Source organism: Leptosomus discolor, chromosome 1 (genome assembly GCF_034619465.1).
Source record: "Leptosomus discolor isolate bLepDis1 chromosome 1, bLepDis1.hap2, whole genome shotgun sequence".
In the NCBI taxonomy this organism is placed as follows: domain Eukaryota; kingdom Metazoa; phylum Chordata; class Aves; order Leptosomiformes; family Leptosomidae; genus Leptosomus; species Leptosomus discolor.
Window position 1 is genome coordinate 131,156,771 of NC_141391.1, and position 18,078 is coordinate 131,174,848.

General features: G+C 37.5%; 1 protein-coding gene across 1 annotated transcript in view; it reads right to left on the minus strand.

Annotated features, from left to right (window-relative positions):
- The window catches only part of SPAG17 (sperm associated antigen 17), a 115,627-nt gene that overhangs the window by 43,090 nt on the left and 54,459 nt on the right, over window positions 1-18,078 (minus strand). Inside the window, 7 exon segments of the mRNA XM_086460644.1 lie at window positions 4,897-4,990; window positions 6,956-7,116; window positions 7,679-7,790; window positions 9,030-9,266; window positions 10,569-10,663; window positions 12,124-12,308; window positions 16,872-17,026. Of these exon segments, the coding sequence (XP_086316770.1) occupies window positions 4,897-4,990; window positions 6,956-7,116; window positions 7,679-7,790; window positions 9,030-9,266; window positions 10,569-10,663; window positions 12,124-12,308; window positions 16,872-17,026 (1,039 nt within the window).

Consider the following 18,078-nt stretch of genomic DNA (forward strand, 5'->3'; position numbering starts at 1 on the left):
GACTCTAGCAGTTTTGCACTACATAGCTCTATTTTGCTTTAATGACTCAGAAAGACTCTGATGATCTAGACTTGCTAAGACTCTCCCAGTTCTTAAAGGCCAAGCATTAGTGCAGCCTGCTAAGCATGTTGACAGGAAGTAGTCATGTTGCCTTTCAAAAAAGTTTCTTGAAAATAAAATTAATACAAACTAAGATTTTCTGTAAAACATTTTTGTTTCAATGAACTGACACTTTAATCAGAAAAACCCAGCCAACTCTTAACCTTAATGCTTTTTTGAAATATTTTTTTAATCATCTTTACTTGCTTGAAGGTAGCCTAAGTCTCAAACCTAAAACTCATGAAACAGCATCTTGTTACTCATCTAGACAATTTATGCAATTGAATTCTTGTTTGTTTTGGAGAAATTGTTACCTCAGATGGAGCAACTTATTATCCACATCTTAACCACACCCATATAGAAAAGAACAGAATACAGCAGTGAGCAAAACATAATGACCTCAGAAACCAACTTTTGAAAACCTTTTTTAAATAAATAAAGCAAGCTTGATTTGCTCAGTATTTTCTACAAAGCATTAAGTTTAACAAGCCAGTCATTTCAAGAATGTCTTTTAGGAAGACTTCCAAAAATCCTTTTTTTTTTGGTAAAAATTTTGGTAAAATTACATTTTAATTCTGCTTCTTCCAATGAACAGTATCATTTAACGTGAAAAATGATACATCAGGCAAAGAAAAGTTAAATAACTCATTGACAAACTGCTAGCCAGATCACATTCAGACAAAGGAAAGAAACACATGTGGAAGCATGCTCATAGAACCATTCTGATGTGAGATCATGGCATTTTCTGCAATGCAGATGAAGCATTAGTATATTTTTGGCTGAGAAAGATAAAAGGTAGGCCAAAGCGCTGCTATGTGTATTGTTTCCTGAAAGGTTTTGGCATAGATGGGTTTTAGCTCTGCAAACAAGAAAATGCAGAAGCCACCTTAAAAATGAAGTTCTAAACTACTAGAAAGGCTGCCTGTGTATTCATTTGCCTTATGGATGATTCTGGATTTATGTAAAGTGCAAAGGTGTCCCCAAATTTAAGAATCTAAGGCTTGAAGAAACTATTAGATCATCTGGTGATACAGTCCTATTTAGGAGTCCATGGATAACAAGCCTTCCCAGTTTTTAAGCCTTTAACCTTAGATTTTGTCTTGGTGCCAGCATCAGGGAAATGCACACATACTTGAATATACCCATGACCTTTAGCATAGAATCATAGAATCACAGAACAACAGAATGCATTGGGCTGGAAGGGACCCCCAAAGGTCACGTAGCCCAACTTCCCTGCAGTGAGCATCTTTAGCTAGATCAGGTTGCCCAGAGCCCCATCAAGCCTGATCTTGAATGTCTCAGGGATGAGGCCTCGACCACCTCTCTGGGCAAACTGTTCCAGTGCTTTACCACTCTTATGGTAAAGAACTTCTTCCCAATATCCAACCTAAATCTACTCGTTTCTAGTTTAAGACCATTGCCCCTCGTCCTATCTCTACGTGCCCTTGTAAACAGTCCTTTCCCATACTTCCTGTGGGCCACCCTCAGGTACTGGAAGGCTGCTATAAGGTCTCCCCAGAGTCTTCTCCAGGCTGAACAACCCCAACTCTCTCAGCCTGTCTTCATAGGGGAGGTGCTCCAGCCCCCTGATCATCTTCATGGCCCTCCTCTGGACCCACTCCAACAGGTCTGTGTCCTTCTTGTATCGAGGGCTCCAGAGCCAGTTGCAGTACTCCAGGTGGGGTCTCACCAGAGCAGCGTAGAGGGGGAGAATCACCTCTCTTGATCTGCTGGCCACGTTTCTCTTGATACAGCCCAGGATGTGATTGGCCTTCTGGGCTGCACGCACACTGTTGGCTCATATCCAGCTTTTTATCCATCAGTATGCCCAAGTCCTCCTCAGCAGGGCTGCTCTCTATCACATCATCCCCCAGCTTGTATTGATTACAAGGATTAGCCCTGCCCAGGTGCAGAACCTCGCACTTGGCCTTGTTGAACCTCATGAGATTCACCTGGGCCCACCTCTCCAGCTTGTCCAGGTCCCTTTCGATGGCATCCCATCTCTCAGGCACGTCAACAGCACCACTCAGCTTGGTGTCATCTGCGAACTTGCTGAGGGTGCACTCAATCCCACTGTCTATATCATTGATGAAGATATTAAACAGCACTGGCCCCAGCATGGACCCCTGAGGGAAACCACTCAGCACCCATCTCCATCTGGACATCGAGCCATTGACCACTACGCTCTGGATGTGACCATCCAGCTAATTTCTTATCCACTGAACAATCCACCCATCAAATCCATATCTTTCCAACTTAGAGATAAGGATGTTGTGTAGGACCATGTCAAAGGCCTTGCAGAAGTCCAGACAGATAATATTGATAGCTCTTCCCTTGTCCACTGATGTAGTCACTCCATTGTAGAAGGCCACTAGGTTAGTCAGAAATCAGCCTGAATTGGCCTGAAAGGGAAATTCAGATCACCACAAAGATTTTTGGTATCTCCATTTTCATTAGCTGATGCATGCCAGATGCACGCCTGATGCACGGGAATCTGATGCTATGTTAGGTGGCTCTGCTGTCATGTACTGAAATTTATGCTGTGTGGCTTTTACAGCTTATTGGAACTCTGAGGAAAGGCAAACAAACCTGTTTTATTTGTAATATGCTAGAGATGAATTCTCAGCTAATTATATAAAATAGGAAAGTTTAAAATTCTCCATGAAGTCCACTCTGATACACATCTATTAGACAGCATGGCCATGTAATAAACAAGTAGTAGTATCCATCTACAGGCAGATGGTGAGAAGAAAACAGCTGACTAAAACTTTGACAGAGCTAGTGCTCCACAGAGAAGTAGGACAGCTGAAACGAAGGATTCTGAGGCAACTGTCCAATAAAATCATTAGTGAATAAAATCCATCTTGTCAGGTTAGTATAAATATCCACGTGAACACTGCAAACCGGGCATAAGCAACTTTATATACATAGTGAGGGGAGCTATCCTTCACAGCTACCCAGGCTGTGAAGCAGAGCATGTCATCATTTCAGATGACACTACTTTCCAGAGTGCTGAATTTAGGAATAGAAGCTGTTATAGGCTCTTGACCCCTAATGAAATTTCACCTACTCCTTTACTCTGGTTGCCCTGAAAAATGAGAACATAATGTCTGAGGGTAACAATGAAAAAGAGTGGATTGTTGAGATTGGGGGAAAGTGTCTTTAGAGATCTTGAGAAAAATGGGAATCCAGAGGACTGGCAGATTAAGGAAGGTTTCCTTAACACTTGGAGTTGTACTCCCATAATTTCATCAAGGCATAAAGAGCAAATGTAAAGGTTCTATAATACCCAGAGGCAAAAGCCCCACAGGTGGCGAAGCAGTGCCAGATTCACAAAGTGATAGAAGCTTACTTATAAGTAAGCCTGGCTGTAAGGTGGTCTGAAGTTAGATTTCGGTCATGCTAGAGAAAACAGATAATAATTCAAAACTTAAATATTAACATTTAACCAAGAAATAAAAAAACATGCATAAAGCTGGCAAACAGCCTAGGGCCTTTTGTCATCTTAGCTTCCCTAAAAGGAAGATGCAAGAGATAAAATAAGAAAAATGATTAAAAAAAGAATATTAGAGAGGTTCCAGAATATTATTTCAGTAATGCAGGGAAAAGGAGTAATTTGCACCCAATTGAACCAATCAGTGGAAAGAAACTTCTGATTACATGGCATACTGTTCTGCACTAGGGATGGATGGCATATGAGAATAGTCTAAGCCAGAATATTTCTGGTCAGAATTTTTCTGAGCACTTGTGATACAAACACCCATAAGGGGAATTAGGCACAAGCAAGTGATTGCAGAAAAACTGCAAACAATCAAAGAATGCCACTCAGCAGTGCTGCATTAAAGCTCAACATGGCAAGGATTATTCTAATGTAGAATAGGATGCTTTACGGTACACGCAAAAAAGCCTAAACAACACAGCTGACCTGCAGGTGTTTAATTAGACATATCTCTCTTTTACGCCAAAACAGAAGTTTTCACAGTCCACCACATTGTGAATGCTTTCTGGGCCCAAGTTTAAAAAGTTCTTTTTTAGTAAATAATTTGTAAAATGTATTTGAATAATTAAAACTGAGTGTATAGCTGAATGGTTTACCACAGTTCACACAAAGATGCATTCAATTAAATGTTTTCATATTTTAATAGCTGAAAAATGCTGGGGTTATTTTCTGATCAGAGGCGGGTTTCACTTTTATATGTATGATGGTTTCAGTGGCCTTTCAAATGTAATGGAAACAAAAAGCTCTTGGTAAAAGCAGATGCTATTTTCACTGTGGTTTTGTGAAGCAATTGCTTCCAGTTGGTGAACGTGTTTATTGAAAGGCTGAGAGAAATCCCTCATTATGTCTGCACAACTGTAACCTAAAGTCCAACTACTAATGTAAAATGAAAGTTCCATAATCATCTATATACGTTTACAAAAATATTATTTCTTGGAAAACCAAGAAGACTCCTCAGCAAATCACATTTTCTTTGGCTCAAGTTAATTGGCTGATTTTGCTGGGCTACTTAATAACAACACTTGCAAGTTTCTCCCTGCACTGCTCTATTTTCACAGTAAGTAAAAAAGCGTGGAGACCTCCCTCCATTTTGAAATTTGAATCACAGAACATTCTTGACAATGTAATCTCATCTCGAGCCTTGCTGAAAATTCCCTACCATGTAGTAACAGCTGCTGAGAAAGGCAGAATTGCATGCAACAAATTATTGGGTTAAGGAGTGTATGAAGAAAAAAGAAAAATAAAAAAAGAATTCCCCCTACAGTTCTCAAATATCCTCTTCTATTTGCTTACTTTACCTGCTCTCTTCCCTGTAGGTCCATAATAGCTCAGGGACAGCTGGATTCCATTTTCCAAGGTGGCTGAAAAAGATCCAAACTTGCTCACAGCTTTCTTTTGAATTTTCAATTTTCCTTTAAAAAAAAATAGAATGAATTTTAAAGATAGCAACACATACCAGAACCACCTGACCTGCAAACCAATGACTGGTGTGAACAGTGGCACCTCAATGTGGATGACTAACCTGTAAAATAGTTTAATATAGGACAGGGAAAACTTTATTATTCCATTCATAGGGTAGTATATAATAGTCACTTTTGTGTAATCTAGCTGTGATTTTTTCATCTAGAAATTGCATTCTAATTAGCTAGGTGTGTAAAAACAGGTTTAAAAGCAACAACTAGTAAATGTCTTTGTGAATTTAAACAGCAAAAGAACCTAGTTCTTAAGTCAAGGATCCTTGTTTCTGTTCCCTACTTGGCTGACAAGAACGCTACATGTGGCCTATGCAACTAATAAAAGTCACTGTTTCTCAGATACTGTCACAGTGACCATACCTTGAGGAGAAAGTAGAAGAAAGGAGAAGAAGTTGAGAAATTAGATCCAAACATCTGTCTGGCATTTGTGAAAGTGGATCAGGAGACAAGCTTACTTGGAGGTGCAGGACAAGATGTCACATGATGAGTATGTCACCTTTGAAAACTATGAAACACGTGAACTATGTAAGGCAACATCTCTGAGACAGTGACACAGGATCCTACCTTACCTCTAGTTCAACTCCTACTGCCTTAAAGAAACTTCTGCTCATAAGAGGAAATCCTTAGGATTTCTAATATGGTGCACAACTTCTTAAAACTGTGATGAGCAGCAAAGAAGACTACAAAAGAAGATTAAGGCAGGCACCCAATACCTAGCCATCTCCCAATTCTTTCATCAACAAGGCACACAGGCTGAGACCTTGTCTGCTTCTATTCACTGTCTGTCATTACAATGTTCATTGGTGATAACCACCTGCAGGATGCTCTTTTGCCATTTTGACTGCATTAAAAGCTTAACTATTGTATTGTTCAGCCACTGCTAAGTATCAGAGTGCATTGATTCTTCTCTTCCCTACTGCCTTTCTATAAGGTACTCCTGTTTACACAGGAGGAAAGCCTCTCACTCATGCCAAGTGAATACAACTTGCCTCAGATGCTAGCACACTGGTGATTGAAAGTACCATTTGTCAGACCCCAGAATGATACAGGTCTACTTTCAGACAAGAAACATCTTATCTTGAAAGGGATCCAAATTTTCTATTCAGACAACCTAACATTACATCAGTGGTGGCAGCTGAAGCCAAGGAAAGGAGCAAGAGCAGGACGTTTTCTAACACTGATGAAGATTAAAAGAGCTAACACACCTACCAAAAGGCAAACACACCTACCTACTTTTACAATACTCTTCAGTCCAGTGAAAGCAATTCCATAGCGCTTTTGGCAAACATATACATATATTGTTACAGACTGGCTTTCTTCTTGGAAACACTCTCACCTGGGTTCAGAGAGCATGTGGATTCAATGCTTTCTGAAAGTTAGCAACATGTCATCCAGCAGTAGAAGCTGCTGAACTGCAGAAAAATCTGTTTTCTCAAGCAAAGGTATTGAGGAGCCACTAACGCTATGGTCATCTGACCCACAAAAGAAGGGTGGGTTCAAAGAGGGAAATCCTGCCTTTCAAGGGCAGATATTTATTCTGGTCATCTTCAGTTTGCATCTTCTTAGGCTTTCCCAGGCCACATTAAAATCTGAAGGATTCCTCTACTGAAGTAGTACATTATTTTCTTAATGAATGGTGACTCTTTTAATTGATTTAATGGATTTCATTTTCTTTTGGAAAAGAGACTGGTTTGCACCTGTTGACCTGTGCTGTGCTTCTACATCTTGGTAAGATCTCTCTATATGGTGCTTAATTTGGCCAACTGGATTTTTACTTCTGTTTACAGAACACTGATTTTATTTAACCTCTGCCACTAGTAGGATTTTATTTTCTCTTAGTTGTTAAGGTTTGCATCCAATTACTAAATATGTCAAACTATGAATTCTTTACATCAGTGATGTCAGTCCACTAACCTGATCTAATTTTCTGTTCTTCACTAATTTCTTGCACTTCGATTTCTTTTAAGTTTTCCTTGGGGTCTGTGATATGAATGAAAAAATTGTGGTTGTCTTTTATCACTTTCACCTTTACCAAAGTTAGACCTGCAATGCAACAGAATACTATTATTGCTCCCACCAGCCTTCAGAACTGTCCCGCACCCAAACAAAACCCCTGCACCTGCAACTACAGGGCAAACAAAAAGAAAATTGCTCAGAAGCAGATTGAATTGCTTAGTAGTAGACCAACAAGACAAAATTAAGGTTAGCTGAGTTTAGAATAAATATTCAAAAACTTCCTGACACTTCAATCTGAGAGGCTGCAGAAAACCCTGTTGCTTAGATATATTGCGTTTGACTGACCAAATTATTGGAACATGCACTCTTGAAATATCATGCATTGGCTACCATTGAACAGATAAATATGAACTGATTTTTCTCCATTTCTAATTTGCTGGTACTTTATTTATCTATCAATTGTTAACATAGTACAGGAAAATGTAAACATTAGTAGCGACAGGCTAATATGGAACTACATAGTAATCTCACAATGTCTTTAATTGAATTTCTACTACTGAAACATGAAAAAAAAGCATTTGTGGATTAAGAAACTATTCCATCAGTTAGTAATGGAGTCAAAGCAAAGCATAAAGAATTAAAGAATCACCTTTTACAAACTCTATCCTCTCTACTTGAATCTGTCCTCCATCAGATGGGAAAAGATATTGATTGGTTCCTGATACTTGAATGAGATCCTCCCCTGTATTATAGCCAAGAAACTGGAAAAACAAGTTTTAGATTATGCATAAATGAGAAAAGCAGAAACTATGAAAAAGGTAAATGAAGGATATATCATGAGGATCCCACTATTCTGGTCAACATTTTTTTCTTAGATACGGTGACTAATGCAATAAAAACATTAGCAAATACACAGCATGCTGTTCTCATAATCAAAATAATTTCTCAGTTACTAACTGAAGTAACTTGTTATACATGAGAGCAGAATCTGGTCCATCAGTGGTATGGAGCAAGTAGACTGATGGCTTAACATATAATGGGAGGAAAAGAAAAATTCTGGCCAGGTATGAAGAGGCAAAGTATAATGCCATGGGATCAGATAAAGGGCACATAAAGATTCAGATTTCCACTCACCAGATTTTGGAATTCAGACACTATAAATCCGATTCTTTCATTGCTGTGCCTTCCAAAGAGCCACAAATCGGCAAAATTTAGGTGAGTGTATTCAAGTATGATTCTATGATTCTATGAAGTTCAGACTAAAATGTTATATATCTCTGAGTTTGAAGCCTCTACTTAAGCAAGTTTAGACTAGAATATATTGACCTACGCAAGTTTTGGATGCAAGGCTTAGACTCTGCAAATATAAAGCAATGCAAACTGCCTAAAAACTGTTTGGACTAAACGAGTGAAGAGTTTCCTCTGTAAGAAATACCCTTCTATTAGTATAAGAGGCAGAATAGCTTGTATTAGTGGACTCCAAGAACATGAATTCTGAAACATGAAGTTGAAGTAACAGTGAACTCCTTTTACTTTTTTTTTTTTTTTTTTTTTCCCAATTTGGATTTCCAGTGTGGACAGCCAAAACTTCAACTAAATCTAGCAGTCGCCAAATATGGGAATTGGAACAGGTCTTTATGTTCCCTTTTCCCACCTTCTCCCATGAAAATCACATTTTTAGGCAAAATTCATCCCATAAATATATTTTCAATGGGCACAAAACCATGATCAAGTTGTATCTGTATCCATGTCATACATACTAAAAACCATCCAAGTTAACTACAAAGTCTTGTGTAGGATAATCTTAAACATCAGAAACTGCTTTCCAAAAATTTTAGGAAAGGATCTGCTGCTAAAATGATGGAGTTAAACAAGATCTAGTTAGGCTTAATTTGCCCCGAACTCCAGTTTCAGAATGGGTAACAGTTTTGCTGTAACCTTGACTTTATATATAAATAGTTAGTACTTTCCTAACGTGGTGCAGTAATACGATTCCTTACCTTATAAACTTTCTCAGAATGTGGTTCTGGGATGCTGGGTTCCTCCTCAAGTTCAGGGGCTTTTGCTGGCTCATCTTTAAACTTTTCTTTGGAAGATTTCTTGTTAGAATCTTTACTTTCCTCATGTATTATTATCTCCTGTCCTTTCTTTTTACCTTCCAAATTTTCTTTTTTTCCTTTTTTTTCTTCCTTAAGTTGTTTTTCCTCCAGTAATCGGTCTTGCTTCTCCTTCCAAGCCTACATTAAATGTTAGGAATTCAAAAGACTGTGGTTCTCTTTGTATTACAAGGTATTACATATGTACATGTTGAAAAGAGTACAAGTAAACAAACTCAAAGGAAGCAATGTTCTAAGTCACTCTAAGACATGTTTTCCAAACGTGTCTACAGTTTACAATATTACACACTATGTTTTGCATAAAATTATGGACTCATTGAATCCACAGGATCAGTAATTCTTGACCACAGAAGACACATCAGTTGATTATTTGTATCTTACACATTTAGTCATAAAAAGAATTACTTGGTTGTGCACTTTTCCACAATGTTTATCACCAAATGAGAGTGCATCACTGGTATTAGTTTATTCCCAAAATACATCTGTGAGATAAAATGATATTATTCTTTTACAGAAAGAGAAATGAGGTATCAATGCCAGAATTACAATTTGTATCAGGAAGACATCCAAGTATTTAGGGCTTTGTAGCATTTTATATTCTAAGCATACCAAAGCACAAACATTTCTGTGGAAGAAATGCTAAGAATCCACAGATACAAATTAGGCATTAGCCTAACTTGAGCCGTGCCAACTTGAGTTACCAGGAATTCGTTAAAACCATTTCATATCTGCATTCCAGTATCAGTACTTCCAGTGCAGAGCATTACACAGTCTAAGAAAGATGAGACATACTATAGCTGTCAGAAGTCAAAAAAAGCAGGGGAGTATAACATCAATTACACCAGTTTTGTGCAGATTAACGGATAGAGGCAATGCTAAGGCTTAAAAAACGTGTGCTTAACTCCTACCTCAGCCACAAACTTACTGTGTGAATCTAGGCAAGTCAATTAATCTGTAGTGCATGGCCATGGTCTACATCTATAAAATGGGATTCTCTGACATAAGGGAACTCTGAGGTACCATAATTGCATTCCTTGATTTCAAAGAGCTGTAGATAGTGAAAGTAGGAGTTGAGTACATAAGCACTCCCATGAATCTGGATCTTATGTTTTCATAGCTTTATAACCAGAAAACTTCAAGAAGTAGGATATTATCCAAAACTCTCATTTCCTAGCACTGCAATTATGAATTGCTTTTGAAATGTCTAGCTTAACTCCAAACAGTCTTCCCTTAAGAAAACAACAGAACATATCTGAAATCAATAAGGAATAAACTAAAGAAAACAAGAAATAAGATATATGAAAAATAGCCAAGAGTAGAAAAACTAAGAGGACTGAGTCATGCCTCAAGGATGAAGGCTTACCTTCCTGGGAAAGTAGTGTTATTTAGTCCATTTCAGAAACATACATATTTTTGCCTCACCTTTAAAGAACCTTCTCTAATAAAAGGGCTTTTTTCATTGTTGGATTGAGATTCTGGAAAGGTCTCCATTACGCTCTCAGGTCCTGATGTTCTGCCTTTGAGAAATGAAAGGGAATAAATGAGATTATAAATATATGAAAATTGAATAATTTTTTAAAATGGAAAAATAAAAATAAAAGAAGTTCAAGTAAATAAAAAACATATTTCAAAATAGTAAAAGTATAAAAGTAGGATAAAAAATTTAAAATATTTTAGAGATAAAACAGAAAGTCTGTTCAGGTTAGAAGAAACTTATCTGACAATTAATATTACTTGATAGTCAGAACTGGGGACCAAATATGCTAAACAATATAGACTGACTCTCAATACCAGTCATAGATATTTTGACCTTTCAAGATAACAAAGTGAATAAATGCTGCCTGAACCTTCAAACCTTCACTAAAGAAACACTTGCCATATCCCTTCTTTACTATTAGGGCTTTATAGCATCTATGACTCATGACAAGAGTGTGTGATTTCATATGTTGCTTGGATACCCAACGTTTACCTGCTAGAAAATATAAAGTACACTATCAGAAAATTACAGTTAAATTACTTTGTACTAAACAGAAGAAATTGCAGTGTGGGTTACAGCAGTGCCAGTGAAATTGAAATCACCTAAAGACACTGTCACTCATCTACATGTCCCAGCTAGAGGTGATTATCTTTTTTCAAGCAAGTGAACTTCTCTGTGAATCTTATCTCTCATGAGGCACCAGATGGGCAAGATTCTACCTAGGTAGACAGGTACAAATTATGATTTAGAAGTCATAACTGTCCTTTTGGTTTCCAAACTATAGACAGACGTGTTAATTGGGTTGAGTAATATCATTCCTATTTTTGTAAATGTAATTGCTAGTACTAGAAGGTTTCAAAATGCATTCTCAAAGGTGGTGAATAAAGCAAAGGCTAAATATCAGCAAATCATTCTTAATGCCATTTAAATACACAAATAGACAAATTGGACAAAAGTTCTCTTTTGTCAAAAGGGGTTTTCAGATTTTGCTGCCTGCTTAATAGATACTGTATGAACTGTTTACAATTCTCACTACCCAAAATGTTGTTTGTAATTAAAGTTTGCTCTGCAGTCTAGTCAATTCCAATTTCCAGTTTTAGCTTCTAGCCCACAGCTTCTCACTTCCAGCTTTTATCCTGCCCTTTTAAAAAGGAATTTTCCTGAACCATGTTGCTGACTTTAACTACTGCTCATCTCTTCACATGTTCAGTCAACTAAAGAGATTCATATTTGCATGTAACCCTTAAAGTAATTCCACTAAATAAACACAGCTATTGTAAATGTAAATTCACACTAAAAGTCTCAGTTTTCAGAACAGAGGATGATGCAGAATATTTAAATATATGTATTTAATTAATTTCAAAACATATTTATGTCTATAGAGATGATAAAATAAGGTTACTCTATAAAAAATATATATGAAATTCTTCTCTGAAAAGTTTGGGTCTCAGCACTCAACATGAAAATGAATTTTCTAGGATAAAACAAAAAGATACCCACTTTTGGCTTGCTTATGGAAGCCAGTTTTTTTGATAGCATATGCAGAAAATTCAAAAGGTGCTTCTGACATAGCTTTTTCCAGTTTAAGAGACTCTATTTCCTTAGCCATCTTCTCTTCTTGGTATTTGACTTCTTCCTCTTTCACCCAGTCTTCAATTGAGTTGGCCACCAACTCGAGATAGTTTCTGAAAAGCACAACATTCCTCTATTTACCATAATACAGTTTTCACTAATATGATTTCGGGTCAAACAAGATCACTTGGTTTCTCAGTTTCTTATACAAATATTATTCTATAACCTCTGAGAGAAGGCTTGTGTTTGACAGGGTTTCTCTCAGTTTTTAAAGGAGCTGGTACTTTTGCTGGCTGATATTTGCTTCATATATCTTATGTTTGGGATTTTGGTTATCCTTCCTGCAAAGAGATATTAGAAACTTGTCTTCCAAAGAATGCCTGCCCTCAAAGAAAATCCAGGAAGTCAGAAAACAGAAAGACATTCAGTTTAAGAAAGGTTGAGAGTAATTCTCCTCTTTACTGTTTTACCACCAGGATAACTTCCTTTCTTTGTTGCTCGTGATTTGTATTGTCTTTTAGAATATGCTTTATTTGTTTGTTCAGCAACTGACAAGGTGTCGTTCTATTTAATTTCTAGCTCTTCTTCATTGGTGTGACAAGAAAGGTGCTTCTAAACTGTCATCCAAATCCAGACTAGAGAATCAATGCACGATAGCCTGGTGTAAACTAAGAATATTCACAATTAACAGTTGAAGTGAGCACTGAATGATGAACTGATCCAGAGTTTGCAGCTGGTATTGGTAGTTGCATTATCTCATCTTCCAAAGGTGTCCAAAATAACTGCTAAAATAGTTCATTGAGAACAACTGCTTCCAAGGTAGTATGAAGCCTTGAAGTCTAATCTGTAGTTGCCACTCAACCTCTTTTTTGGATTGCTACCATAATTCTCTAAAGTAAAATTTTTCATGTGTGCAAAACCAATGCAGGAGATTCAGTTGTGTCTTCATAATGTTTTGCATTTATAAGTTCAAGATGATTCAATTGTATTCAAAGGCTCTGTATACATCACAGTTTTTGGTTGTGAACATGTAGGTGGCACAACCAACTCTTGACCTCATGACAGTTTTAAAGTTCTTATTGCAGCATTACCTTGTATGTCCTAGAGAATGAATACGTAGGCTATCTACAGAGACTAGAGATGTATATAGTTCATGTACAACATAAAAATACACAAGTCTCTCCCAGCTCCTGCAATGTAGGTGGAGCCTGCTTTGGGAAACTTGCGTGGTGAAACTGTTGATCATATACTCAGTAGGGACAAGGTGACTCTGCTTTTATGTGAAGAAAAGTGTACAAACTATAAAAACAAAGATGTTGAAAACAAAAGGCAAAACTAGGCAGGAACCTACAGTTGCCAGTACTAGAATAACTTGAAGATGAATATACACTATAAATAAAAGAGATTATTCGTGTGGAAAATATTTTAGGCCAATGAAACAGTCATTCAATGTCAAAAATACACATTCTATTAATATGTATTCTGATGTCACTACTGCCAATGTCTGACTCAGAATCATTTCTCAGAAAGGATTATTCTTTTCCAGTAACATGTGTAATGTATTTACTATGACACAGTAAAACCAAATGTCATTAAGATTAACTTTGAGCAAAAGAATAGCTTTGATAACGTCTGAATTCATTTGGCCTCCTGACACAGTGGCCACTTATCCTAACCAGAGTTGAAACGTTTTATACACACATATCACTGCAGGTACATGTGTCCATGCCTTTGGATCCACTTAGTCAGTAGCATTTGTGAGATTTCACATGCAACTTTTGCCGCCTACCCTTTGAACACTACAATTCCTGAATTTTTGGATGTTCTACATGAACTATGGGACCTGATACCCATAAAGAACAAAGGGTCACTGGGATCTCCAGGAGCAAAAGCTGCTGCACCTTAAGAAATTTAATTTCTTCCTTGCACGAGAATTTGCTGTAACAGGACCCACTGTAACCAACTGATTAGCAGGTAACAGAAGTATATTCCAGACAGCAACTTTGGAACAACCCTACAAAGTGGGTCTGTGGTCTGTAAGAGGTCACAATAAAGAATTGGGGAGGAAGGAAAAGACAAGGAAATACAGGCAGAGAACTCCTAACAGAGAGATAGTCAAGCACAGTGTCTGTTGTGTATTTGTAACTTTCCTGTGGTGAAAGTGTGGCTCTTAAATATATTCCAAAAATTAGAATGATAACCATTTTAGTAAAAGGAAAATCAATGAATTGTTACTAAACTCATCAGGAGCCAGTTATTTCATACAAAGGTAACACTACTGCTTAATTAGTAAGTAGGGTTTGTGCACGTTCCTGACAACTCAGCAGGATCTGGAAGTTAATGCAGGTGACAGCTTCAAGCATTCCAGGTATTTAAAGACTGTCTTCTGCAGAAGTGTTACGTTGCTTGGAAACTCACACTAGCAAATATTTATGATACTTTGTCTAGAAATCAAAATTATCTTTGGCAAAAAGGCTGAATAAGGTCAGAAAATGTGCTGATTATTTTGCAGAGAAAAGGCAGGTATAAATACCGCATAACAGAACCAAACGAAAGCCCATAGCTCTTCAAAGATACTAAGTAGCGTAAATAGCAGTGATGTTGAATATTTCTATGAAACGAGAGCAAAGACAAACCTTCTTGTTAGCTTCCATGGCAGTTTCTTTAGGAACTTCTTGCTGCTTTAAAACAGAATCTGATGAAGTGTCACTGAACAAAGCTGTTGTGCCCTAGCAGAAGCTGGTTTTAATGTCTAAGCCTTGTTTCCAGTGTATGTGGAAGAGTAAGAAGGAGGAAGCATATAGCTATTTCATCCTCAACTGAATTATAATGCATCTACCAGAGAACACGCTTCATTCCTTTGGATGCAAAATTGGCAACTTCTGTTTTGTAGGTATCAAGAGCTCCTCTCATTTCTCAATTGGCCTTGAATGACTATTTCAGTGCCCTTTCAAGGTGACCCAGCCAAATTGTTCTAGGACCCCATAGATGAAGAGTTGTTGTTTCAAGGAGAAATGCTTCCTGAGGAGGTCTGGTTCCTCATTATCTGCCCCTATAGGCAACACAACAACAATGTGCCACTGGGATGAGGTGTTACTCACTGTATGTAAACACCAAGTGACATGTTAGATGTACTAGGGTATGTGATCTGGTCTCCAGTGTCTGTTCCAAAAGGGTATGGGTCTCCTATGGGTCTTATGTCATATGTGTCAGCCCTGTGCAGACATCTCAGAGACATCAGGCACCAGGTGTTTATGTTTAAGCAACTTGAATCAAGCCCTTAATGTCCAGTGCCCCAAAGAAGGGTAAGAACAGCTGGCAAAGTAAACAGCTCTGGGCTCCAACAGACTTCTATGTAATAGATTTTGAGACCACTGAACCTCTGCTGGGGTCTATCTGCATGCAAGATCCATGCATGCAGGTTTACTTGAACACACCATCTTTCACTATCTTTTGGGGAAGATTTCAGTTGTTACATACATGCAAAAAAACTGATTGACCAGACATTTAGTGGATTTGCCCAACAAATACAAAACAGCCCATATTTTCTCCAAGGAACTTTGTGTGTCTGCTGGTAAATCTCTTCTGGCTCTGGTCCCAGTCACTGCTAATCACAACAGCCTCTTTTCATGGCAAAAAATTTCAGTCCAAGCACCTGGAAAGCTAAGATAGACTCACACAGAGTTCCTTGACTGACAGCAAAGATATGAAATACAATACAAGACATGTCTTCAGGAAGGCACACTTTGCCTATTTAGCATTCAAACCTGTTCAAATATATAGGTACCAACAAAAGTTACTATTAAAAATTCCAATATTCTGACAAATGAGGTGCTTAGAAAGGGATGCCTGCGGACAAACTGGAGGGGGAGGGGTTCATCCATTGGATAATTGGCTTGAAATTCTGTTTCGTAAATCAGATCTAATTAAACCATAGATCACCAGAGTGACATGGTTAAAGATAGCCCAGATGTCTCTCCATGGCATTGCAGCTTCTTTACATATCAGTACATGGACACATATTCTATTTTTGGTCAATTACTTGGAATAGCAGTTGGATACACATCATCATTTAAATCACTGTTTCAATGAAAAAAAGTATTCCAAAATGAATAGGTCCACTGACAAAAGCTCTAATAGCAGACACGTCAACTACTTGCATACCTCTAACTGGTAAGCAGACAGTGACAAGAAATTAAGAATAATACGGTATTCTGTGAAAAAAGTATTCTAGTATTAATAAAGGGCTTCTAGCTTTTCTCAAAAAATTTTCCCAGTGACACTTGCCCAATTCATGCATACATAGTTGAAAAACCTGGTACTTATATTCTTAGACAGAATTTTCTTTTTAACCTCCCTCACCTGAAGTGTCCTCAACACAATTTTCTTGATGTGGATATCCCTAATATGACTTTGTGTGTATGTGTGCATTATAGATATTTTTATAGTAAGTGATAAGGAGTCACATACAGTTACTGCACGGCTCTCCTCACTTGGAAAAGCTTTGTCTCAACAGATTCTTTTGATATAGCACTGTTTTCCACCCGTGCAACTTGCTTTCTCCTAAAAGTGTGATGTCGTGGTATCTTTTAATTTCAAAGCTTTGCCCCAAGCGTAGCCACGCAGGCTTTAATTGAAAATGACTGAGAATGAGACATGAAGAGAAAATCAATTACCTGAATCCCACATTAGAGTGCAACGCGATATCCCAAGTCTCTTGGCACAAACGATACTGATTCATAGGATTGTGAAGAACCACTAGCAAAGAATTATCTTGGGCATGATAAAGGGAATCAATACATCTATATTCTTGGGATGCAGTATGAAGAACCTGAAAAGCAAAGAAATAAAGGTATATCCTCCCTTCACACCATAGCATATGTACAGATGCCACACAGCAGAGCTTTTAGCAAAAGGTGCTTCAGAACTTCACTCTCCTACAACATGTATCAAACCATTTGGATTCCAGCAATCTGAAGTGTTCAGGCAGGTGGACGTTAAAACTCCACTGCTATTCATATTGAGAAGAGGCAGTCACTATGCTCCCCCTTCTGAGACTGACCATGAATGAAAAAGTTCAGACAAATAACAACAAATATATTTAAATATTAAATAAATACTTAAACAAAATTAAATAGTAAAGTATTTAAATAAATAAATAGTAAATAAAAGCAGAACTATGACATACCAGGTAAAAAGAAAGCAAATTTACTTTTTTTTAGCTTAGTTAAGTTTACTTGGTATTCAGTTTGCTATACTATGACCTGCACATCTCTAAGATTTACTGTGTTCTATATTATTCCACTCTGTTCTGTACTGCCCCATCATCTCCAATGTTTACATTGTCTGCAGACTGAAACTTATTTTATAGTCATAGCTAGAAGAAAGTCTTCTTTTATACTACTATTTTACAGAACTATGCAACAGAAATAAAACTGAAATAATTCCATATCAGCTAATATTCTCTTTAAACATGAAAACCTTAATATCAACTAGTGTAAAAATTACGTTCAGATGTGACGTGTAGTATAAGGAAATATTCTTACAAAATGTTATTTTCTGTTGCAATAAAATGTTATTTTCTGCTGCAGTTATTTTCCACCAGTATCTTTTGACTATATTCACTAACTATTGACAGTGCAGTTAGTATGAGCTACTTATCTTGCACAAAAAGGAATTCCCCACGTACCGAAAGGTACGACCAGACTTTAAAGCTGTGATACTAAAGTGGTGCTGAAAAAGTCCAAGCAGCCTTTCCTTCACCCATGTATAGCATGTATTAGGAGCAAATATGAATTGCAGCACATGAAGCTCAAGGCAGCACAGGAACTAATAATCCACTATTCCCAAGAGAAGCCTACCAACTTAAGCCATCTACACTTG